Source organism: Cebus imitator, unplaced genomic scaffold, assembly GCF_001604975.1.
Source record: "Cebus imitator isolate Cc_AM_T3 unplaced genomic scaffold, Cebus_imitator-1.0 Scaffold19, whole genome shotgun sequence".
NCBI classification, from domain to species: Eukaryota; Metazoa; Chordata; class Mammalia; order Primates; family Cebidae; genus Cebus; species Cebus imitator.
Genome location: NW_016107334.1, coordinates 2,576,611 through 2,601,743, shown reverse-complemented (window position 1 = coordinate 2,601,743; position 25,133 = coordinate 2,576,611). Strand labels below are relative to the sequence as shown.

The window sequence follows — 25,133 nt, the reverse complement described above, 5'->3', positions numbered from 1 at the left end:
AAAGAAAAAGAAAAAAAAAAAAGAGGTGGAAGGAATAGACAGGGAGGTTGAGGCCAGAGAGGCAGCCAGGGCCAGATGGTAAAGGCCAAATAAACGTCTCGAATGAGAAGTGCATGTTTGAAGGGACAGAAAAATGGTGAACATCTTCGGGCGGGTACAGAGTGCAGAGGAAGACACTATTTCTCCTTCTTGGTGTCCATGTGTACTTGACATGGGACAGACCCTACATTCAAAAGCCAGATCCCCCACTTCCTACTGCATGGCACTGGGCAGGTGACTAAGCTCATCTATATTCAGGAAATGAAAAGAACACCTATTTCCCAAGGTTGCTGGGAGGATCAATGGGATAATGTATACAGGGTTGAGGCGACGGGGGGAAGAACAGATGAATCCGGGAGAACCGCTGAGTTCACACTGGGAGGGTGGAGAATTCCAGGGGATCAGTGTAAATAGGAGAATCACTGTGAAAGGGAGAAGGAGGTAGAAGAGTTGAGGAACATTTTAGCTTGTCAAAGAGGTTTTTTTTTTTCTGTTTTACAAGCTGGGAGACAAGAAGAAAAGAGTGGAGAAAATTGGGGGGAGGGAGGGAGTCCATGTACCAGGAATATAGCCACCATTTGGCATTTTCTCAAAATACTGCAGCAGAGATTTAAATGATTTAAATTGCTTTTCATTCATTTTTGGATGTTGGCCTCAGATTCCTCTGACTCTGGGCCAAGCTGCCATGGGCCATGAGTGACACACAGAAGGCCCCATTACCTGGGGCTTAATAGGCTCTTGACAAAGCTTGCTGTTGCAGCTGCCGCTGCAAGTTTTACGGTTGCGGTTGTTTTTAAGGCTAGACTGTCACAAGGGCCCTTTTCCAGCATAAGCATTGCTCTGAGTCTCCAAATCCCTCATCCACCTGTTGGAAGCCAGGGTGTCTGGAGATCGGCCTCTGCAGGGAAGGCACTGTGTGCCCCCCAGCTCTGAGGGCTGGTGGTTTCTCAATCTCTGCATTGCAACTGCATGGGGGTAACCTCCTGGCCTCACCTACACCCCAGCAGACAATGTGAGGCCTCGAGTAATACAAATAAAAGGCACGGTCTGGGAATAAACAATACATCCAGAGGTAAGCAGAGGAGCTTGCAGTCTGCTAACTGCACTCTCCAGCTTTGCTGTTTCAGCAGTGGGATGCGGCCATGGATGGGCCTGGTCAGGCTGTTATTCACTTAGACTCTTGTACATGCAAGATCAGGGGAAATGCAATTTTTAAGATAAGTTCTTTGGTCAGTGCATTCCCTGGAATAGAGACTCGTTTGGTCTCAAATAGACTATATTGAGTCAATTTAATTCTTATAACAGGACAATAACCGAGATTGATTTATAATGTAACTTTCTGGATATTAAAATGTTACTGAAATCGTTGTCATGAAAAATAATGGCTTGTGTTTTTATTTTAACCATTCTTGAGGCCCATCCCTTCTTTTAAAATCTATTTCCACTCACATAAAGAAATTGCTTTATCATCTAATTAAAAAAAATCAGCTCCTCCCACCCACCCTGCATGGTGATTTATTTTCTCTATAGAAAATGTTAGTAACTGGCCAGGAATCTAAATGTTTAACACAAGGAAAAATGAAATTTTTGAAAATGAAAATAAATGATCAATTTTTCTTTGTTCAGAGAAACTGCTGCTCCTGAAAGATATAAGATGTAGGAAGAAGAAGAAACTAATGATCTCAACTCTTAAGTCCCTTGAAAGCTGCCACTGGGCCTTCATATGCTCCTTCCCATGATGCCTTGCACAGACATTCATGGAATCCTTCTGGGTGCTGGCTCTTGCTTAAGAAATCCAAGGACCAGAGCAGACGACAGACACGTCTAGCAAGTCACTGTAATGAAATGAGAACAGTGTCTTTAGGAGAAAGAGGTACCAAAGGACTTCAGAGAGAAGAACCCCAAAGATAAAAGAGGGAAGGGATGGGTTCAGAGGAGGGGACATTTGAGGGGCTATTGACTGGTGGGTAGGAACTGTCCAAATAGAGGCAGGTGTATGAAAAGAGAGGGTGTATGGGGCAAGTTGAACATCACGAATTGAAAGGAGGTAGGGCTGAAGACACCTGGCCCCTAGAACTGATCTTCCAGTTGATAGAGTAGCATGAGAAAGGGTCACTTGCTATGTTATAGAAACCTTTCTGACTTCAGTGTTGAACAGAAGGCAGGATGGAAGGGGCCATTCTGGGAGGCCAGGTAGGAACCACCACATGGGTCCAAGCAAGAGATGGCGGGGCGGGGGGCTGGACAGGGCAGCGGTGGTGTGGGTGCCCCGGGGCACATGCCAAGGATTCCTGGAAGGTGGGATCAGCACAGCTGGATGACCCATCACTTAGCATCAGGTTTTCAGGAAGAGAACACACAAAGCTGTGGGCTGGAAAAAGTACCTGCACTCCTCCCCCCAAAAAGGTGTCAGGAACATGGAAAAAGGGGGAGGCATTATAGTTAGGAAAATCGTGGCAAAGCGAACTGGGTAGGAATTGGTGTCAGAGTGTCTCAGGTCTGGAAGAAGTCTTTCCTGATAAATGGTTTTCAAGCCTTTCTTGACATACTTCTGGGGATGGGGAGCTCACTACCCATGCAGACATCCTATTCCCTTGACCCTCTGCTAGCACCTTGAACCACCATCTCTTCCTTGGATTCACATATACAGATTCCCTTGAATTTTTTCTTTCAGTTGCCCAGTGAAACTTCCTGCAAACACACTTGATTTAGCAAGACCTGAACCAGCCCTCTCCTCCTGCTGATGGAAGATCTTCCACTAGAGCAGGGCAACAGCTAAGAAAAACTGACAGAGAAGGAACACCATGTACAACATCTGTGGTTGCTCGCTCCTGCCTTTGGCCTTGGGTTTTAAGCCACTTTGGCTGCCTGAGTCCCCCGCCCCATCCCATTACCGTGCTGTTGCAGCCGGCAAAGCAGGCGGACAGGTAGGTGATGCCATCTGCCCCACACACTGGAGTGAAGGAATCGGTTTGGCATTCACAGTTATTATTGCAGGGTGAGTAGGGGTCCAGGGCTGAGCCAGGTGCTGTGCTGGAAAAGAAAGGAAACACGGAAGCCATTAGAACAGGTCAATTTGGAATCGGATGTCCCCAGTGACAGCCTTCTGCCTCTGCTGTGATGAGTCACATGGTATCCTGCTTATAGGATTCTTACCTAGCTCTCCCTTCCCTTTTCCTTTTCCAACCTCCCTGTCCAGCAAGGTGCAGCCCAGGGCCACCACTGAGAGCTATGTGGGTTGTGCCCTGCACAGTGGTGACAGCTTGTGTGGAAGCCAAGTCCACTCCACCCCCTCTCATGAAGCATGGACGAAGATGCTCTTTATCACTGGAATTGATGTGTTCTCTGCACTGGTGACAGTTGGGTCCCTGCTCAGGGCCACCCCTCCATGATGTCTCTCCTGATTGCTATGGCCTCAAGTTATCCCCCTGTCCTGAACCAACACCTATGCCTGCTCCTTGAACAATTAACTTCTTCCCTCATTGGGCTGGTTCTTGTCTCTGCTTTATGCCTCCCCAGCGGTCAAGAAGTGTCACAACGCTGACTTACTACACAGCTACAACCAGACTGGCTTCAATAATTACTGTCTCATTGATTCAGTGTCCTGAGACAAATAACACTCATGTTTTAAATTTTCCTTTGCATCATTAAAGGCACAGCTACCTAGCGCAAACAAACTGAAAAAAGAGCAAAAGGGCAGAGTGGGCGTATTAGCACTGTAACAGACGAAAGGTCTCTTCTTTAGTCTGATTATTTTCAGCTCTGTCTCCTCAGGCTCACAGCGCTTCATAATAATAAATATGATGACCGCGACACCTGGCAATTGCTGTGTCATGCGCTTTTCAAAGGACTACATGGATCATTTCATTATTCTCATTATAACCCCATGGCTTCAGAGAAGAAACTGAGGCATAGCTAGGGTTAAGTGACTCGCCAAAAAGTACCCAGCTCATAAATGGTAGAGGAGGCATTAGCAACAGGGAAGTCTGACTGTAGGATATACACTTGTTTTCTTCTTTTTTATGGAAGAATAACATCCTTACGGGAAGATCTTGTACTTCTAACCACTACACTTTACTACTGGGGAGCTGAGCCACCTGCTACTTGAGATGGCTGTTCGGCATAGCCGGATGTACAAGCAGGAAAAAGCCACACCTGGACAGGAAGGAACTGGGTGCCAGCCTGGGGTGGGGACTGGAAGGGGCAATCCCGTGGTGGTGTAAAGGAGAAGCAGGGGCACATGGTGCCTGGACTGCACAGACACACAGAAAGCTGCCTCTGCTCTGCTCTCCCACTCTGCCTGCTCACCCTTGTGGGTGACAGGAATGCCCTGGCCCCATGTATCTTCTGGGCCAAGTGCAGGAGCAGGCCTGGTGGCCTGCTTGGAGGAAGAGTCTGGCTCTGGAAAGAGAGAAACTGGGAACCTGCAGGCCAGCCATGCTGCAGCCTCCATGCTCCAGGCTGGATTCCCAAGGCAGCCTCAATCCCATGTGGAAAAGGGGACAGCTTTTGAGAATGGATTGCCGAGGACGCCCCATAATTCCCTGTAAGGGCAGTTCTCGCTGGACTCTAGTCTGAAGTCTTGGGATAAAAACTAGGAAGAAAGAAAAGTGGTTCCATGAGAACTCACTTCCTTCTCTTCCTCCCTCCCTTCCCTTCAGCTCCTTCCCCCCCACTTTCCCCCTCTACACTTAAAAATACCTGCCATGGGCAAGAGCCTCTAATTGTCATGTGAGGCTAATGACAGCTTTTGATAGTTTAAGGAATTGTTGAAATCAATCGATTCTTTTATTTTGAGCTGAATTTTGAATTAAAATTTTTATTTTCTATCTTCACATCTTTCCTAAAGTCAAATGGCAGAAATCATGATGTGGGTACGCTAGGGAGGAAACGGTGTCTCTTCTGCCCCAGAGCTTCCTGGCTTTGAGTGGACAGGTCTCAATGCTCTCTCAGCCCAGAGGCTTCTACTGAGTCTCCAATGCGGAGAGTGTGATGCAGAGTCCTCGGGGGGACTCTAGGAACAAAGCTGGCTCCTTCAGCCTACTGCGGAGGGAGAGCGCTGGGCTCCATGAGCAGGCAGGACGGCGGCAGACTCTGCCGGTACTCACTTGTTTCCATAGGGAACAGTAACCCCAGCCACCGGGCCTGTGTCGCAGCCCAGGAAGAGGAAGGAGACGTAGCAAGCTGTGGACACCAGGTTGACGAGCATGGCCATCCGAATGGCCCCCAGGGCAGACAGGCTGAGCTTCTTCACCAAAAGACCGCCCAGGAAGATTCCCAGACAAGCACATGGGATCGCAGTCATCCCTGGAAGGAAAACAGAAGGGCGGGGCTGTGAATAGGGCAGGAGGGGCCAGTCCACAGACGGCGAACTGCAGGCTTGAGGCCGAGTCCCTCGAATGCCCCGTGACCCCACTGTGGTGTCACTGCCTCCACGGGGCCCTGAAGCCTTTAGGGTTTCTGCCCACAGGGGGCTCATGGAGAACTGGGGTACACAGGCAAAAAGCAATTCTGTTTAGTGAGTCTAAGTGTATGCAGCTGTTCTGCTAAGTGTGAGAAACACAAGCTGAAGAGGGGACTACCAAGTGACAGAGTCAGACAGGCTGGGAACACAGACACGCCTTCGGGAGAGTACATATCATGAAGCAGCAATGTGTTCTGTGCACATGTTTCAGATCATGTGGGAAGGGGACTTGAAAATTTCTAGGAATTTTCTCCCCATCTATTAGGCAAGAAGGGAGGGTTTTGAGGAAGGAATAGAGGCTGTTTAACCTAAAGGTCAGAGAATTCACCAGGCCTGACAGAGAGTGTTTGAACCAGCTCCGCCACCCCTCAGGAAGCGGCATCAGTCAATACATTTTGTAGCTCTTGGTGAAAAATGGCATATAAAATTTTTCCTCTCTTTCTCTACTACACAGGGCTATCTGCAAGGCAGCAGGGCCATAAACCCGTTATTTGTGATTCGCAGAGACCCACGGCATTGTAGGAGGACCAAAGGATCTCAGAGTTCCAGTCTCCTGCGTTGGCTTTGCTCCATTCTGATTCATTTCATCTAAAACTCAGCTTTCACTTGCCACGTGTCATTTGTCTACCATGTACATTATGCACGGCCAGTTTTCCAGTCTAGGCTGCCTTCTTGCCAATCAACAGGCCTCTAGGTCAATTGAGTACATTAACCAGCTGGTATGTGCTAAGGGAATGCAAATTAATTTTAATATTGGGGAGAGAAAATATAATCAGGGAGGTGTAGCTCTGCAAGAAAACAACACAAGTCATTCTTAAAATGACAGATACTCTCTCTGTATCATCTGCTGCTCTTGGAATATCTGCACTTGGTTTCCCTCCCTTGGTATAGAAGTGATCTTATGAGCCAGCTCCTGGGTGCCTCTCTATCCTCATCCCGTGCCACACTGCCCACCCCAACCATGCCACCCTCCCTCCTTTCTCTTCCTGGGACAGGCCAAACAGTGCCGGTTCCCCAGACTTTGCATATGCAGTTCCCTTTCCTGGGACACTTGCTCAATGTGTTTACTTGGCTGGCCCCTGTCCTCTTCAGACAGGTTTCCCAGGCCACCCTCTCTAGAGATCCATGCACCCCTGCCCTGAGATTCCGTGCTTTTTCTCACTCCACGGCTCTCCCAGCTCTCTGAGGCAGCCTCATTTATGTTTGAGTTTCTTGTTTCTTGCACACACTCTCTCTGCTAGGATGCAGCTTTCCTGGGGACAAAACCCTGTTTTGTCTTGTGCAGTCCAGCCCAGATTCTCTGTGTCTAGCATGGTTCCCAGCACCCAGTGGGTATCCAAGTATTATTTTCAGAATGAATGAGCTGGGGAACAGATTGGATCTGTGTGAATGGACATCAGTGACAACATGCTCACACCCAGAAAGCACGCCTGTGTTTTGTTTCATTTTCTAGCAGAGACAGTAGGGGCATCACCTGTCAAGGATGGTAACCATGGCAATCACAGGCTTCCACACCTTTTCTCCAAGCCATCCTCAAGCCCCCTCTCTCTCCTCCCTCAACACTCCAGGCAGTGATCAGAACTTCCCTGAAACTCCATTGTCATTACTTTAACGTATGCATATTGAGCCGGTTTTTATCTTCACTCACAAATCAACACCACCAGCCCTTTAATCGCCTACAGTGCTCTTCTCTGAGCTCCGCCCCATTTGCTGAAGACTTTGTGGAGGGGAGGGTGGAAGGGGGCGTGTGCTGCTCTGGGATGACTGCCTGGGCCTCATCTCCCAAGTCTGCCTTCTCTAGCTGCCCACTGCCAGCCCCTCTTGCAGCCAGCCTCCAGGGTCCATACTGACTGGACTGTCCCCTAGGGCAGGGCACACAAAGAGGGCACCTGGGCTGCTTGCCTGGACTGCCCAGCGCAGAAAAAAGTGCCTCCTGCAAAGCACACTAACAGATAGAGATCACTGGGAGACAAAAAGGTGCAATAAGGCAGAATTGTTTTTTTGACCTTCTGCCCTGAAGACTATTGATTTGTTTGTTGATAGAAGATGCAGGCATGTGTTCTGAGACAGAACACGGCCCAAAGTTGAAGCAACTGTGCAAATGTAATCAAAATGGAAGGAAAAGCAGCAGAGGAGTCAGCAGGTGAGAGAGAAACTCTTTGGGCGCTGAAGGGCTAAACCTGAGAGATCCTGGGGATGACACTGAAGTTACAACTTTAATCATAAAGAGGTGTATTCTACCCTGTCTCTGTCAGGCAGATATTAAAGGGCTGAATGCATTTTGCCAATACCTCTTGGAGGTAAAATTTACCAAGTGGAGGGTGGCAGAAAGTTATCTGTATAAAAGGAAAATGTAAGTAAGGCTTGTGGTACCCTGGCATTTGCCGGGGAGTGGGGTGGTAATCCCGCCCTATCACTGTGATAGGGTTTTACTTTTCCATTTAAACTGGGATATTTTATGTCCTGTGAAGTACACAGAGCTTAAGGCAACAGCCTGATGAACTTCTGCATCTGTACACACCCCTATGGCTCAGATTGACCTGAGAATCCTTCTAGCAGCCAAGGAGGCTCCCTGATGTGCCCTCCCAGTTAGCTTCCCCCAAGGGTAAAACTGTTCTGGACTCTATCACCTTAATTAACTATTCCTCTTTTTAATTCATCTAAACATGTTCTCCTTTGAGTCTCATGCCCTTCAACTCTGTGAGATTCAGCCTCATTGAGGCATGTATCAGAGTTCTTTCTTCCTCATTCTAGGTAATGGTTTACCACAGAACATTGTATAATTTATTTACCTATTCTGTTGACGGACATTTAGGTTGTTTCATGTTTGGGTCTATTACGTGTAAAACAGCTCTGGACATTATTACATATGCTATGTAAATGAGTGAACCTAAACATTTATTTCTGTTGGATAGATAATCAGAAACGGAACTGATAGATCACAGCAGAGACATATGGTTAGCTTTAACAGGCACAGCCAAAGAGTTTTCTAAAGTGGTGGCACCAATGTGCATTCCCACTGGCTGAGTATGAGAGTTCCAGTGGCTCCACATCCTCCCTAACACTTGCTGCTGTCAGTCTGGTGGATGTGTCGCTGCATCCCATTGTGGTTCCAATGTACATTTCTCTGATGACTCATGATGGTTAGCACCTTTGTGTTTGTTTCCTGGCCATCTTGTGACATGATAGGAGATTTGAAAGGAGAAGATCAGAAAGCATCACCTTCCCTTTCCTCTTAGCAGACAATCTGACTCCTCCTTTACAGAGAAGATTAAGTCTGTGGAGCCGTAGCTGCCCCCACGCCTGGCCATATCACCACACTCTCAGTTGCTTCCATCACATGTCCTTCCCTCCTCTTTCAGGAGGACAGGTGAGCACCTCTGTCAAGGGCTGTCCACCACTTTCCCTCTCTCTTCTGCAGATCCCCAGCTGTGAGCTCCTTTCCTTCCACTGAGAAACCTGCTCAAGTCTTCTCTGTCTCAGAAACCACATACTCATCATTCCCTCCCTTGACTCCAACACACGCCATAGGCCAAGTCCTTTCTCTCTTCTTCCCTGGCTAAGTCCCATGCTCACTGTCTATTCCTTCCCTCTTGTGGGCTGCTCTCCACACCACAGAACAGGTGCCACCACTGCCACTTCAGGGACAGAGCCCTGACCCAGGCTGTAAGCTGTCCTCATCATTAAAGCCAACAGGGACATTTGGGCCTGCACCGTGCGTCACCACTCACATGTCAGATGGCTACTTTCTTCCCGGAATCATCTCACCCTTGACTTCCATGACCCACATTCCCTGCATTTCTTTTGGATGCTGCTGTTTAAATGTCTCTGCAGACTCCTCTATTTCTTCAGGATGGGGTTTTACCTGTCTTTGTCTAACTCTACACATTTTTTCCTACATAAATTCCACTCCAGTGTCCTTAACTACCATTCATATGCTGAGGTAACTGAACCTCCATTACTACCTATAATTCAGATGATCATCCCAGAACCCCTTCTTGAGCCCTTGGCTGAATACTGGACATCACTTAGATATGCCATGGGCATCTCACACTCAGCAGCTTCAGGTCTGAATGGGCAACTTTGCACACATTTGATTTTTCTTCATTATTTCCAGTTTTTACAAATGGTACCACAAGCTCTCCAAGCCAGAAACCTGAGAGCCCTTGTTCACTCTTCCCTCTCGTTTAATTGCTATGTCTCTGTTGCTGTTGTGTCCACTAGTGATCAATATCTCAGCTGATTAACTCAACAAATGCGGCTTCCTGGTCATTTGAAGGAAAGGATAATATATTATCACAAAACAAAAAGCAAACTAAGACATGCTGCGGGACGACATTCCTTACCCTGCCTAAGCAACCCTGCTTCTCATGAGTGCACACTGGTTTCCTTTAGTATGTCAACTCCTAATAGTTGGGAGTAGAAACCTGTAGTCTACGATTTAAAGAACTGTAAAGCCATGCCTGAGCTTGGGGAGAAGGAGTGTCACGATCCATTAGTTATGTCTGCTGTGGGCACAGAGAGTAGGGAGCATATGGCTTCCAAGCTCTGCATGTATTAACTATGGGTTTCATGCTGCAAAGAATATTCTTACTTTCTTATGTGTCTGATTAAAACCTGCTAACCTTTCAAGATTTATCCTTGTTCATCATATCTCCCTCAGATTTCCCAGTTCACACCCATCTATCAACTTCCTGGTCTCTCAAATGCTTCCTTTGTACATTTTATATTTTCACTCTTTATTATCATGTGCTTTTGGCAATTGCTCCAGGCAGACAAATCTTACTCTGAGAATATACTTTACATTCCTTGTGCACAGAGGCCACATATATTTTGTTGCTTTAGGCCCAGAGCAGAATGGAGCTTTTCAGCAGGCTCAGTAAATTCTTAGTGCCTTATACACAGGACACCCTTCCTGACCCTCTCAAGAGGCCTGAGGAGCACACTCACCGAGCAGCTGGTTGGCAGAAGAGGTGGTGAGGTTAAACTGCTGTTCCAGGTATTTCCCCAAGAAGGCAGCAAAGCCAGCCACCACTGCAATCTCCATGCAGGCAGCCAGGATGATGCAGGTGAACACAGGGTTTGAGAGCAGGTGCTTGGTGACCTTCGGGATCACTGCAGGGAGAGAGACGGCAGAGGGTCAGGGTCAAGGTCATACCCTGTGTTAACCTCTTATGGCCGCCTGCTCCTGAGGCCCCTTCTTGCCCTGCTCTTGTCCATTTCAGCAAACAGCCTCCAGAAGCACCCGGTGGCTCAGGACAAAATCTACACCCCATAAGTCATCCATGATTGTGAAAGCTCTGGCTTCAGAACATACACTGATATGTTGCCAATTACTAGCTTCTATGAAAACTGGAGAGACTATACCAGGACTTTTCTTATAGTTCAGTAGACACACTAAAAATTTTTTAAAGCAATCAGAAGATATTTTCATCCTCTACTAACGATGTGTGTATCTTAAGAAAATATACTTAATTTTAGCAGTTTCATGAGAGAGATGAAATTCTTGTGCTCTTCAAAATATGTAGATGCCTAATCAAACCCCTTCTTGCCATCTTCATGGCTACCTCTCTAGCAAAAGTTTCCATCAGCTCTCACTTGGAGACCACCAGAGCCACCCAACTGGGGTCTTGGTTTTCACTCTTGATCCAATATAATCATTTCCTGAGTAGCAGTCAGCGAGATCAGCTCAAATCAGTTTCCTGCTCAAAACCCTGGAACAGTCAAAATCCACACACCGTGCCATGGCCCGAGGTCTACCCCTCAGTGATCTGATCACACCCCCGGCCCCTCCCCTTCCCACCCTCCTGTCCAACCCCAGTCGCTCTTGCTATTTCTCGCCTGCACCCAGGTCCTCCCCACCCAGGTTTTTGTCCTTGGGGCTCTTCCCCACACAAGAATGCGGCAGGGCACAGTGGCTCACACCTGTAATCCCAGCACTTTGGCAGGCCAAGGCGGGCGGATCACAAGGTTAAGAGATTGAGACCATCCTGGCCAACATGGTGAAACCCCGATTCTACTAAAAATACAAAAATTAGCAGGGCATGGTGGCGTGCACCTGTAATTCCAGCTACTCGGGAGGCTGAAGCAGGAGACTCACTTGAATCCAGGAGACGGAGGTTGCAGTGAGTCTAAATCATGCCACTGCACTCCAGCCTAGTGACAGAGGGAGGCTCTGTCTCAAAAAAAAAAAAAAAAAAGAAACAAACAAAAAAAAACAACAACAAAAAAAACGCTCTGCCTGCAGATCTTTGCTGAATGTGTTCCCTTCTCCCTTCTCCCTTCTCCTTAGGGTTTCTATTCTCATCACCCAGTCCACCCTAGAAGCCTCCCACTCAGTCCTGGGTGCTCAGGGCTTCTATGAGAGCTGGTGATGTGCAAAAGTGCTCTGAGGTTCATGCGCCACTTTAAATGATGACGGAGCCAGAAAGCAGGAATTGCTGAGGTCTTGTGTTTCATTCTTTCTTTATTTCACGCTATTTTTCTTAAAGCATGAAGTTTCATATGCCACTAAGACTTCCCCTTATATTGGTGCTTTTAAAATAGGAGAATCGTTCTTCAAAAGTCCTTTGAAAACAAGCACATTATTTGGATATTCCCAGCAAACAGAATCCGTGGCATGTGGTCTTCAGCCAAGTCTCCTAAATTATGGTATGACGTATCCTAGTAGTGTGCAAGAGAGCTCTGGGGCACCAGGACAGCTCTGTCATTTCGATATCTGTGCCATGGTTTTAATGTGTATTTACAACAAAGTTGAAATACAGCGATGCACCTAATGTGTGGTTTCACGGCTGTTATGGTTTAAGACACTGCTAGGTTACAAAAAGTAAGTAGATTTAAAGTTATTTAAAGAGAAGTCTTATGCGCGTAATGGTTCAGGTGGAATGCAAATAAGGCAAAAATTATAGCGGTGGTGTCCCAGAGACTATAAAGTTAGGAGAAGTCTTTGCTGCTGTGATCATAAAAGTGTGGAATATTGGACATGCAGTTTACTTGTTTCCAACTATGCAAACAGAACAGATAAAACACAGAGTCCCAGATGAAGCAGGCGCGATACCCCTCTCTAGGAAAAACTGATCAGTGCCATGGTGGCATGCAAAATAAACAGGTGGGCAGGAAGTCTCACATTGCATTCCAAGGTGATGAATTAGCCAGCTGTCCTAAAGAAGAGAGCTAATTATACACGCTCAATCTCATCTCCTAGGAGACAAAACCTCTAAATGGCCCAGCTAATTAGAATAAAGTAATAATAGGGGATGCCTAAGTTTTTAATAATGTTAACAGACCAGCTCAATAAGTCAAGAACTGGCAGATATAAAAAAGAATTTGTCATTTCTAGGAATGGTACCAAGTTTCTAGAATGAAAATCTACATAGAAGACAGGCATCTAAGGGTTCTTTGACATAACGAAAATAACTCAATTATACAAATGTACTGAACCAAAAGCTTGGAATTGGCAAAGCCTGAGCAACCGAATCCTACGTCATAGCCAGATGATAATCAGAGCTGGTGGCCTTGGCTGTTCTGCGGTGGTTCCTTGTAAAATACCTGAAACCTTACAAAGGCAACTCTGATTAAATCCATGCACAAATAAAAATAACACTTTTTAAAGGGTATGAATAAGAATAAAGACGACAAGAAAACAACTTTAAGTCCATGCTACTAATCCACTTATAACCTCCTTGATTTTAAGTGTACTAGTCTTTATGTGTGTGTTTTGCCTACTTCTACATGGTTTCAAACATTTACAGTCATCTGAATTTTTAGCAACAGCATTTGAAATAAATGTTTAGAAGTGTTTACTTTTATAACATCTATATGTAAATCTTGGGAAATTTTCCTGTGTTAAATCCACATTATGTTTAAAGTATAGTACAAATATTTAGAGGAATGCTGACTGTGAAATATTTTAAAATGTGGATTGTTCAACAAATATAGATGAATTCATTGGGCAGAAACAGAGGACAATGAGGTAAGCATTTATCTTCATGTGCAGAATCCCCTTGGATGTTAAAACTCTATCCTCATAAATCAGTACTACTAAGTGAAAGCTGGTTTGCCATAGTGTGTGGCACATTGTGATGATGTAATGTACTCGTGGAAAGAGACTTGCTGGTCATGCCATGGAACAAGTTTCACAATGTAGTAAGAACAGTATGGATCAGCTCAGGTGATTACAGTGCCTCCTTGTACTGAATACATTTGAATGTACTGGCGGTTTACATGTTTCGGCAGGTAACAATGCCATTCCTCAATCACAGTGTTCTTCTGGAATAAAGACATCTAAATTCTGGAAATACTGCCAATGTCAAATAGGCAGGTTGGGAACATTCCAGAAAAATGATCCTCTGCTATGCTTTCACTGTAGCCTTCATGTCTTTCGTTAGGGTACAGAATCTTCAGAGTCTAGGACTCCTGAAGAATCAAGGACCACAGCCACTCTTGGTCAGAAATAAAACTGCTGCCAGGCTCCAGCATCTGCTGATTAGCAACTTTGCTTTTTGGCTCAGAAATGACACTGATGATGATTTTAGTTTGATCACGTTATCTGTTTAGGTCCTGGTATCTCCTTGTCCTTGTTCAGAGTCATCATGATTTGTTTGGGGTTGAGGAAGGCACCATTCAACAGAGGCAACTCCGGTTAATGGAATGCTTTTCTACTTCAGCAAGCAATTTCATTATTCTGGAGACAATTCCACTTCAGTGGGAAGGATTCCTTCTCAAGATAGGAGTCTGCCTGTTTTTGTTTTAATATCTAATAGCTAATTTCTCCTTGCATTAGATATGAAAAATCACTAGGTTTGAGAATCATTTGACTGAATCATTTGACTCAAGGAAGCCTCAGTGGGCATTATTTGCATGAAGAACATTTTTCCCCCCTCTACTAAGCCAATTTGCCTCCAGAAATGATAGTTTGCTATTGTGTTTGCTATTTCCTTCCAGGTCCTTCCTCCCATCCCCAGTTTTATGGTAATGACTTGTAGCACCCTCAAAAGATGATGGATTTTCAAAGGTTCAGCCTACCTTCCAAACCCCAGTTTGAGAAGGGCTATTAATTAGCTTGATCGTAGGGCCAACCCCGTGTTTCATGAGTTTTCATTCAAATAGATTGTTAAGCCTATAGAATTCTGATTCTTTAAGGAGGCAGCAGCTAATGGGGTGGCCCAAACAAACAGAAACTGATGAACCAAAGCCACACCAGGCCACTGAACATCTACAGACTCTCTTAGCTATGTACCCCCTACCTACTGATTTAGCCTCAGAACTTGGGAGCTGGAGGTGAGAGGTAGGCTGCCTTGAATTATGCAGCCTCACCAGCTGGAGAAACCTTTTCAACTCTCATTAGGAGCCTGGCACTGTCACCAGCAAGATGATACAAAATTGGAAAGAGCGGCAGGAGACTGGTCTCTAGGGAAAACAGGTTTTCTCCTGCTAGTCTTCAAAAGAGATTCCTGTAGGATTAAGGTTTCTTGGAAACTTATGGGTCCTTCAGGATGAAGAAAGGCAGATTTTGGAGGAGTCATGAAAACTAACATCAGCCGAGTATTTCCTCTGTGCCAAATGCCATTCTAAATGCTTACATATCTGCTCACCTAATGCTCCCAACAAACCTGTGATCTTGGGACTGTGAAATTCCCCATTTATAGATTAAAAAAAACAAAGGCAGAGAGAGGTCCCATGGTTAGAGCAGCACAGCAGAAACTCAAACTCTGGTACCTGCTGCCACAGCAGGTGCTTGTAACCAGCACACTATTCTGGTCTGGCTTCTGAGCTGCTCTTGGTTTGAAGATTAAGCATGCAGGCTATTCCCGATAGTCAAAGGTGCAGCTTCATTCTAAGAAGTAATGACAGTAATAGCAATAATAATAATAAATTTCCACTTAGGTTGGGGAAAATGACCAGATCTGGCATGGATCTGGGGCTTAGTACTCTTTCCTTTTTTTTTTTTTGAGGGAAAAGGAGTAGGAAAGAGAGGGAGGGAGAAATATTAATCAAAGGAAGAAAGAATTGTAGAGTGAGAGAGTAGGCTTGTACTGTGGGAAAAGTTTTGCTGAATTACGTTGTATAAAATGATGGCTAAGAACCTGGTCCAAGGAGGAGTCAGGTAATGCGGATTTAAATTCTGGCTTCCAGGCTTAGTAGATGTGGAAGTGACTCCATCCTACATGCTATAAAGATGAAATGAGACCCAAGTGTGTAATGCATGTGGCCCAGTGTCTCCAGCACACAGGTGTGAGCTCAGTAAGAATCATAACATAAAAGAAGTGATCCATGCTCAAGTCAGGTAAGAAACCCTCGAGCTCCTTGTCAAGTGCACTGTTCCTCGGATCTGTGAGGATACAAAGCCTGCTGTGGATGTGTCTGTGTGTGCTGCTTGGTGAACTAGCAGAGAAGAGAAAGAGCATGGGGGGTGGGGGGGACAGCCACAGCCATGGAGAAGTTGGGCTGGGCTAAGTTCCTGGGCCATCTCTAGGATCAATAAGAGCTCCTGCCTCCAGAGGGCCAGGCAGCAGGCCAGGTCAGGAAGCAATGGACTTGCCCATGGCCTTGGTTTCCACATCCAATTCCCAGGAATTGAAGTTGCCCCAGGCGGTGTTTGCCATAGGGCTCAGTGTACCTGCTGGACTCTCGGTGTATTTCTGCTTTTAATCTCTACCGAAGTTGCCTTGACTTTCTTTTCCTTTAACAACACTGCCATCACACACCTCTGTCATGGCTCCCAAGAAGGGGAGATGAAGCTAACGCATGCAACTGCTCAGTAATTACAATGATAGCTGGTGCTTTTTGGGTTACCGGTGTTTGACAGATCACTGTGCTAAGGGTTTTCATTGAATTCTCACAACCATCACAACAGCAGGTCATATTAACATTATCATTCCACACACGAGAAAACCAAGGTTTCTTTGAGAGGGTGTACATTCCACCTTGCCTAAGAAGGCAGAGCTGAGAGGTGAGGGAGAGTGGATTTGAACTAAGGTCAGCCTGAGCTCCCGAGTCCATATTCTGAACATTCAGGTATTTTGTGGGGGCCTGAATCTCTAAAAGTTGTTTTTCTGAATGTGGAGTTGCCATCACATGAGACCCACAGGCAGAAGAGAACAGAGAGGTAGGGAGAGCTTAGATGAGATAAATGATAGTCTTCAAATCATAACTTTAAAAAGGGGGAAGAGGAAGAAATAATAAAGATGTAGTAGAAAAATACTGTGATGGAAGTACAGGTGTGAATCCAGGGTAGAGTGACTCCTAGGAAAAACACCGCCATGGAATAGCATGAAGTTTAGCAGCCACCACACTGGTTGCTGATGCACCCCATCCAGGCCTAAGCCCCCCAATGGATGCCCTTGCCTGAGTTCTCCTCCTCTCCCGAGCCAGAAGCCACCTGGGAGCAAGGATGGAGCAGCTCTGTTATTAGATGTGGGTGCCATGCCCAGGTAGAGCAGACCCTTAACAAACTCAAGGTGGATTAAAGAATCTAATAAATAAATTAAAAAATGATTGAATGAACCACAAAGCCTTGAAGGGTAACTGTTATTGCCTCATAAGAAACATTAACTGAGGCAACAGAAACAAACTTATGATCAAACCATTAGTGACATTCCACAGGGTCACTGTCTGGGTAGGGGCAGGTCTAGACCCTCGCTGCTGCAGTCAGGGTGAATGATTCCTTGCCTATAGGTTCAGAAATCCAGAATCTCAATCTCTTCTTCATTTACACTGTCGATTCTGGAGCTGTCTAAACCATTCCCTTGAGTAGGGGTAGAAGAAGGCCCAGGTGGGAGAGGAGGCCTGCAGTGTCTGGGAGTCTTCTAGAAGCAAGCGTGTGCCACACACTGGCCCCAGATGGGGCAGCCTCCGACTCCAGCTCCAGACCCACTTGTGGCTTCATTGCTGTGGAGGAACCTGCCTTTTAACCTCTGCCTTGCGCTGTCGGGGAGCCCAGGGGAGCGCTTCCTAGCACCTTCTCATTGCAGGTTTGAGAGAAACAGCTACCAGGCTGGCCATCCTCTGGAGGTTAAGAGGCAGAGGGTGGTGCTCCCTGTGCATGGAAAAGCTTGTGGCTTGAATGAACAAGAAAAGATCAGCACCAGAAATGAGCGTTTAGAATGAAATCCCAATGTTAGCTTGGTGGGGGCTGGCTGGGACAATCCCCACCAATTCTATTGATTCCTTTAAGATCACCAACTCTTCATAACCCTACCAAGAAGGCCCAAGAGAAAAAGAGTCACATGGCTGCCCATTAGCCAGTTTAAAGCACGAAGCAAGTGTCTGCAGAGGCGCACTTAGCTTCCTGCAAGCTGCAGCTCCAAATTGGTGTCACCTCAGTCATTTCTGTCCCTCCGGAGCGTGAAGTCGGAAAAGCTCAGGCGCCGCTCAGGATCGCAGAGATGAAGAAAGGAGCCTGGGAGGCAGCCACGTCTTATTCAAACCCACCATTGTGTCTTTCCAGGTCAGAGGCAGTAGAGAGAAAAGGACTAAGGGAATAGTCTTCTGTAAGCAAAGAGGCACTTTCACTACTCCACGTGAACCCCTAAGAACCCGGTCTGAGAGGGTGGTGGCCCACCTCCGTGGCAGCAAAGCTGACTGCATTTGACATTCATGCAAACTTTAATAATGGGAGCATTCACCCTGGAAAGTCGGGAAAGAGAAATAATGACATTCACAAAAGAAACAGTGGGGGTGAAATACCCAACTGATATAAATGATCATCTTTAAGCCTAGAGTTCCTGGTATTATTTTCTCAAGCGTTGGGTTTACAGCAGGCCTTCTCAGAGCCTTCATGTGCTAATACATCCCTTAAGAATCTCCACGAGGGTCACATAGTCTACAGTATCTCAAGCCTATTTGGTGAGTGAGTCCCTGGCATTAATGTCCCCTGCCTATATAAATGCAGGAGGATCAGCTCTCATCTGTTGGCCCCCAGAGGAGGCCACTCAAAGAACCTCATGGCTTCTGGCATTCATTTGCAATTGGGAGTTTACACAGAATCATCTAGGGGGCTTTGAAAATATACAGATGCTCGGACCCCTTCTCTACTCACAGAATCAGAGTTCCTGGGCTATGGCCCACACACAGGGCAGTTCAAGAAACTTCACAGGTGAGGCTGACTCAAACTCCTGGCTGGGAAACAAGGGCTCCTCAGATGAAGTCCAGACACTTCAGAAGGGTAATGCTAAGGCTTTCAATAATTCATTCATCATTTTGCCAAAGCCTCCTTGAGCAGCTTCAGATACCAGGAACTGCTGGTGTGGGAGCGGCCCCTAACCTGCCTTCTAGGATGAGGTTTTCAAGAACCAGACTTCTACAACCAGACGTCTAGCTCCCAACCACGTCTCGGGCGTTCCAACCATGTGTCTCTGCTCATCCCATGCCCCATCCCAAAGCTCCTCTCTCTCCATCCACGGGGATCCTGCTCGTCCTTCCAGACTGGGGTGAAATGCTTCAATCTTCAATCTAGTGTCTCCAAGTCCCCTTTTTCTGGTCCTCAGTTTATCCCTTTGAACCTCCTGTGAGCCTTTCGCCTTCCTACCTTTTATTCTGGAAGCATTAGCCAAGTGGCCACAAAGTTAATGTAAATAAAATAGTTCCGAGTCACCTCCGCTTGATGAATAAGGAGTGAAACAAAGCCAGCCAGCTTTCCTTGGAGCTGACCTTCTCAGAGCCTTTAATATGCAAACAACATATGAATCTCAGAGAGGGTCAAATAACACACAGGTTCCCAAAGTTATGTGACCATTGTAATCATTTCCCCACCCTTCTGTTATTGCTGCTGCTGATTTGTTTTTCCCTGAGCATCTCAAGGGACCCTCATTGGGAAACGCTGCCTTCTAATTATTTCCTTCATTCTTCCATTCAACATACACTCCAGGAATATCAACAAAGTGCCAGGCATCGTGCCAGGCACCCTCATAGGGTTTGTCTCAGTAGCTTTGCTGAAATAACTTGAGAAGTGCAGCTGTAGCTTATCTAGAGACCTATCCCTCCAGTGCTGTCCCCAGCAGGTCCCTTATCAATCAACATTGTTTAACTTAAGCCAGTGACCACTCTGGTCTGTAAGGACCTACAAAAACAACTCCTGTGACATGGCAGAATGTAAACCACAGCCTGGCACAAGATTCCAAGTGTTTGGGTGGTGGCAGAGGGTCTCCTTCACCATGCAATTAGGAAAGAGAAACCTGAACGGGAAATCCACACATGGGAAGAGCATGGTCTGAAGACACATGCATGATAAAAAAACACTCAGCCGGTTACCCAGAAGGAGGATCAGATCACCAGGCTCCTCACGGTAACATTATGCTGAAAGGCATAGGGTCTTAATTAAGAAAAATGTGGCAGAAACTGACTGCTAGATGGTAATGGATGGAGGAGGCCAAGACGCAGAAGCCAGAGGCATGAGCTGCGTCCTGTGGCCAGGCAAACCTGTGGCTGTTGCTGAAAAGCAGGAAGCAATGAGGTGGGGTGGGGGTGATTGTGCTCTCTGCCCAAGATATAAAGCACCTGCCAGAAGATGGGCAAGTGCCACAGGACGCCCGAAGTCCCCAGGGCAAGTCAGCTCTGGCACCAGGGCTGGCACATCCTCTACCATTCAGCAGCCGGGGTGCCAGGAGCAGGCCTTCTCCAACACAGGTAGTCACATGTGGGCTGGCGGTGGCACTCAGGACCCCTGAAGCTCTTGCCCAATCTATGTCCACGGATTGGTCACACACAGTCAAAAATCCTGAGGAAATAGGGGGCAAGGGAACTTTGGGGAAAGCAGCAATCCATTTACTCCCTCCCCATATCAAATAGCAGGCACTGAGCACCTGCTGTGCACCAGAACATGAGCAAAAACAACTGCAGTCCCTGCTTTCGTGAAGCTCACAGAGTAAGGGAATCAAGGAAAATTACTCACACCTATAAAGGAAAATCATGATGTGCCTTGGAAGGGGCACCACCAGGAGGTCAGGAAGATGCTCCTAAGACATGATACATGAGGGCCAGGCGCGGTGGCTCATTCCTATAATCCCAGCACTTTGGGAGGCCGAGGCGGGTGGATCACGAGGTCAAGAGATCAAGACCAGCCTGGCCAATGTGGTGAAACCCCTGTCTCTACTAAAAAATACAAAAATTAGCTGGGCATGGTGGTGTGCACCTGTAGTTCCAGCTACTCGGGAGGCTGAGGCAGGAGAATCACTTGAAACCTGGGAGGTGAAGGTTACAGTGAGCCGAGATAGTGCCACTGCATTCCAGCCTGGTGACAGAATGAGACTCCATCTTTAAGAAAAAAAAAAAAAAAAAGAAGAAATAGAAATGACACATGAGTTGATGTCTGAAGATGAAATCAGAATTCCAGTGGAGGGAACAAATGTAGAGTCCTAGGAGGTAGGGAGCCTGTGAAATCAGGAGAACTAAAAAGAGGCCAGTAAGGTGGGCGTGGAGGGAACAGGGCATGGCTGGCATGAGAAAGGGCTGGAGGGACTCAGAGACCATGGAAGGACTTTGCCTCCATCCCTTAAAGCAAGAGGCAGCAACTTGATCAGATGTGTTCTGAAAAGATCACAGCGTGGACAACAGCCTGGAGGCCCCAGGGCATGCTGGGGTGTGGAGTGTTACCTTGTTTGTATTAACAAGGACTCTCAGATCACCAGAGATCACGAGCAGGCTGGAGAGGGATTTGGGTGGTGAAATCTGTGGAACTCCAAGAACACAGCATTGTTGGAGGGGAGGGGAAGTATCAAGGACCCAGGTGGATCCCAGTTCCTCAAAAGGTGAACCTTGTCTAGCGCTTGGGCTCTGTGTAGCCTCTTTTGGAGGGTGAGCAAGCTGAGTAGAAGTGTAAGTTTCTCAGACACAGGAAGGGCATTGTTACATGGGCCCCAGGCTGATTCCCTTTCTCCTCTTTCATCAGTATGAACAATTTATGAACCCTTACAGCAAACAGTGGAAAGAGCACGCTATTTGGAGTCTGGAGAGCGAGGTCCAGCCCAGCCGTGGGAATCTGGGTAACTGGTTTAACATCACTCACCCCTCCCTGTCTCCCCTACCCCCTGCCAGCTCTGATGTCCTGATCCCCGTTCAATAGCATAGAAGTTAGTAAAATAACCACCACATCCGCCACCTGTGGGGAGGTCCATGCAAGAGCTCTGGAAGTCATAACTCATCTCTTAGATTTGGGTGGTGGTTTTAAAGACTCTGAGCCTGAGGCCCCAGCCCTGCCCACTCAGCCGGCACCTGCTGTCTTTTCTGGGACAGGAAGAGACTACTTGGCAGTCAGCATGAAGCGCTCAGAGACAAGAGTGCTCAGCTTTTGATTGCCCTGCTCTTTCAGCGATCAAAGGCAGGACTCTCCCTTTGGATTTTAAACCTCTGGTGTGGTTACACTCATCCCAGTTAGAAAGCCTGGCAGAGGGTCAGGACAGGCCAATGCTTGCAGGGAGTGGGTTCTTCCCTTCCTTTTAGGCTGCAGCTGTGTCTGGAAGAGCCATCATTTTAGGGTACATGTGTGCTGTTGCAGCCAGCAGCCAGAGTTTTAATACAGTCTGTTAAGAAGTCAGTTAGCGTCTGCTGATGCCACTTATTCTTTAAGAGAGCATCCATTTACTGTTAGAAGGGGCAGCATAATGCCATGGTTAAAAAGACAGACACTGGAGCCTTCGCCCAGGGTTCAAAGGCCTTTCCTTCCCATCTACAAGCCTCACTTTCCTTATCGGTAAATGGTACCAATGCCTCCTAAGGCTACAGGGATGAAATATGACAGTGCACAAAAAACAATCATTATCTGTTATTTGCACATGTGTCCATGTGTATACATACATGACACTGGCAAGAAATTACTCACTTATTATTTCATCCAACCAGTATCACCCACATGCTATGCACTGTTCCACGCGTTGGAAATGAACAGATGAACTACAGCTTAGTCCTTGGAAAATGCACAATATTTGGGCAGATACAGACAAGCAGCAAGACTGCCATGGTAATGTGTTCACAGGTGCTTTGCAGGGATTCCGTGGAACTCAGAGGAATGCAGCTAACTTAGCACTGGGTACATGGGGGCTGGTAAATAGAGGGGCTTTGGGGGACTTCCTGGGGAGGTGAGAACAGAGTCCAGCTCAGAAGTGAACTGAAGGAGGAAGGGCATTCCAGGGAGAAACAGCAGCAAACAAGAGACTGTCTTCCAGGGACTGTGAAGAGCTGGAGGGAGGAGGCAAATAGACATGTAGCTGCAGAAGAGACCCTGCCATGTCCATCAAAGCCCCTCAGGGCAAGTGACGGCGGAGACAACTTGCAATGAAGCACAAAACTGTGGATGTGAGATTTAACACACTATCTGAGGATGATTCTATGCATTTGTCTATTACAGTCCCTGAATGTCTTCTCTCCAGGTGTAGCCTCTCACAAGCAATTCTGCAAACTCTGAGCATTTGCTAGATTCAGCACACTGGGTGCAGTCTTGCCCACACACGGCTTTGTGTAAAAAACAGGTCATCCAAATTGCAAGGTCAGGGAGGAGCAGGGCCAGAGCCAGATCTTAGAGGAAAAGTTACTTGGTGGCACAGCCAAGAAGTAAACATGTGCCTTGGCTCAGCAGGCCCCCACATCAGGGAGATACTAGAGTGTAACAACCTTCTGCTCATCTGCTTTCTGCACAGTAAGATGATTACGGGGTGGCTGCTATGAGGTGGGGACCTCCGGGGTATCCCGGAGCAAGCCTCTGGGCTCTCCATCTCTCAGCTTTGGATAAGGGTGGCAAACCCAACTGATGGCCCACTGTTGGAAGCAGGCCTTTGAAGCCTGCTGTTTTTAGGGGAGTGCCCTGAAAATCAAACCAGAGACCCAAACCCCGTATCACCAGAGCTTGGTTTCCTCATCTGCAGACAGGAAGAAACAGTGCTACTGACCTTACACAGCTTTGGTAAAGACTAAACCGGATACCACATGTGAAACTGAGGGGGGGTTCTGTGGCGTGGCCAAGACTGCATGATTAAGAAGTGGCGGAGTTGGATTTGAACCCCGGTGGGTCTGCCTCAAAGCCGGCAGCCCCGTTCCCTCTCGGGAGCAGGGGAGACTCAGTTCCGGACAGGGGCTGGAAGGCTCCTCTTGGGGCAATGCCAGCTCTTCTCAGAGGCCTTAGCTGTTGCAGAATATGGCAGGGTACACAGAGTCATGGCCAAAGAAGAATCCCATTTGCAAGCTCAGACAAGACGGATGAGAAACGGCAACATACAGGGTTGAGGAGCAATGTCAATTCTATGTATACATGTGATGCTGTTCAGCTTATTAATGCCCACAAATGTGTGGCACACTGCAGGTATAGCACACTGCGCTGGCAGCACGGGCTTCCCAGCATGCAAACCGGATGGAGGGTATTGGAATGCCAAGTAGCCCTGCATGGTGCTTTTGGTGACAAAGCTCATATGGCAAAAGCATGTGTCTCACAAGGAGAAATCAATCATGTAAACAACAGTGGCCCCACTTCATGCACCGGCACATGAAAAATTTGTTTACTAGCATAATAGCTCATTTCACTGTATTCTGGCTCTTAAGGAGTCTTGTAGAAGCACTTTCTTCCTTTTAGTCCATTATGGACCAACTGCCTCTGGGAATTGTTAATTCTAAATTAAAATCATTAACCATCAGAAGTGAAGCCTGTGTGTATACAGATCACAATCTGTAATCAATGAGGCCTCGCCGGTCCCAGACTCGTCTACCTGACTCTGTGCTGGTCAGCTCAGCGGCAGTTCACGCAGAGCCTGCTTACCTTGCCACTGACCTTGCCTTTTGCACCCTAGCAGAATATAAGCTCCAGAATATAAACCGCGTTAGTCAAGGCTATGCTCAGCACCTAGTAGGGTGCTGTAGCTACCAATGGAATACAACAAATGAGTTAATGAGCGACGGAATCATTACCTAAGAACGCGGAAGCCATGGGAGCTCTTGAGACTCAGCTCAGCTCTGCCTCTGACCCTTCCCTCACCCACGACGCACGGCCCAGGAGCAGTGGGCTTCTCTCTGACTCTTTGCTGCATTTCTGTAACCACCTGGACTGCTTGTTCGAAAAACACTGGGCTGCCTTTGCTGACTTGGAGGCCTGGTCCTATGTGGGATGTTGAGCTCTCTGATGGCACCATTATATCTTTTTCATCTTTTTATGCCCAGAGATGAAAGATAAGTGATTACTAGTGCAGCTCTTACAATCAGAGCCCTAGGGAAACAGGGTCATCATCCTGAGATAGGGAGCAACCTGGAAATGCTGGAGTCACCCAGGGCCAGAGTATCCTTTGAAAGCCCGACTCTCACACCTGCCCAATTTATTCCTGGGGGTCTGGTTACCGGGACGCTTTCTGTGGATGGCTATTCTATTAGGGGAGCAGCAGGCATCACTCTCCTGCTACTCGGGGAGGGGAAGGGCTGCAGGCATATTCCTTGCCTGGGAGCTGCTGGAACTGAGCTTATTTTATTAAGCCCATATGCATGGGGGAGGGGGCATTCCAAGCAAGCCAAGGCAACCACAGAGGACACCAATTGGCTGACCTTCTCATCTACCAATGCATTCTGGAACTTCAATGTTATGGACAATTCCAAATACTGTACATTTGTCTATTACAGTCCAGCATTGGTGAAACCACTGTGGAACTGACGTAACATTAGG

The 25,133-nt window shown here is 47.1% G+C and overlaps 1 protein-coding gene across 2 annotated transcripts in view; it reads right to left on the bottom strand.

The window, feature by feature from the left end:
* SLCO3A1 (solute carrier organic anion transporter family member 3A1) overlaps positions 1–25,133 on the bottom strand; it is a 330,506-nt gene that overhangs the window by 40,603 nt on the left and 264,770 nt on the right. For both annotated transcript variants that reach the window (XM_017517954.2, XM_017517955.2), the window contains exons 5-7: positions 10,454–10,618; positions 5,148–5,346; positions 2,934–3,072 (exon numbers count right to left, since the gene is read on the bottom strand). In XM_017517954.2, the coding sequence (XP_017373443.1) occupies positions 2,934–3,072; positions 5,148–5,346; positions 10,454–10,618 (503 nt within the window). The remainder of the gene's footprint in view (positions 1–2,933; positions 3,073–5,147; positions 5,347–10,453; positions 10,619–25,133) is intronic.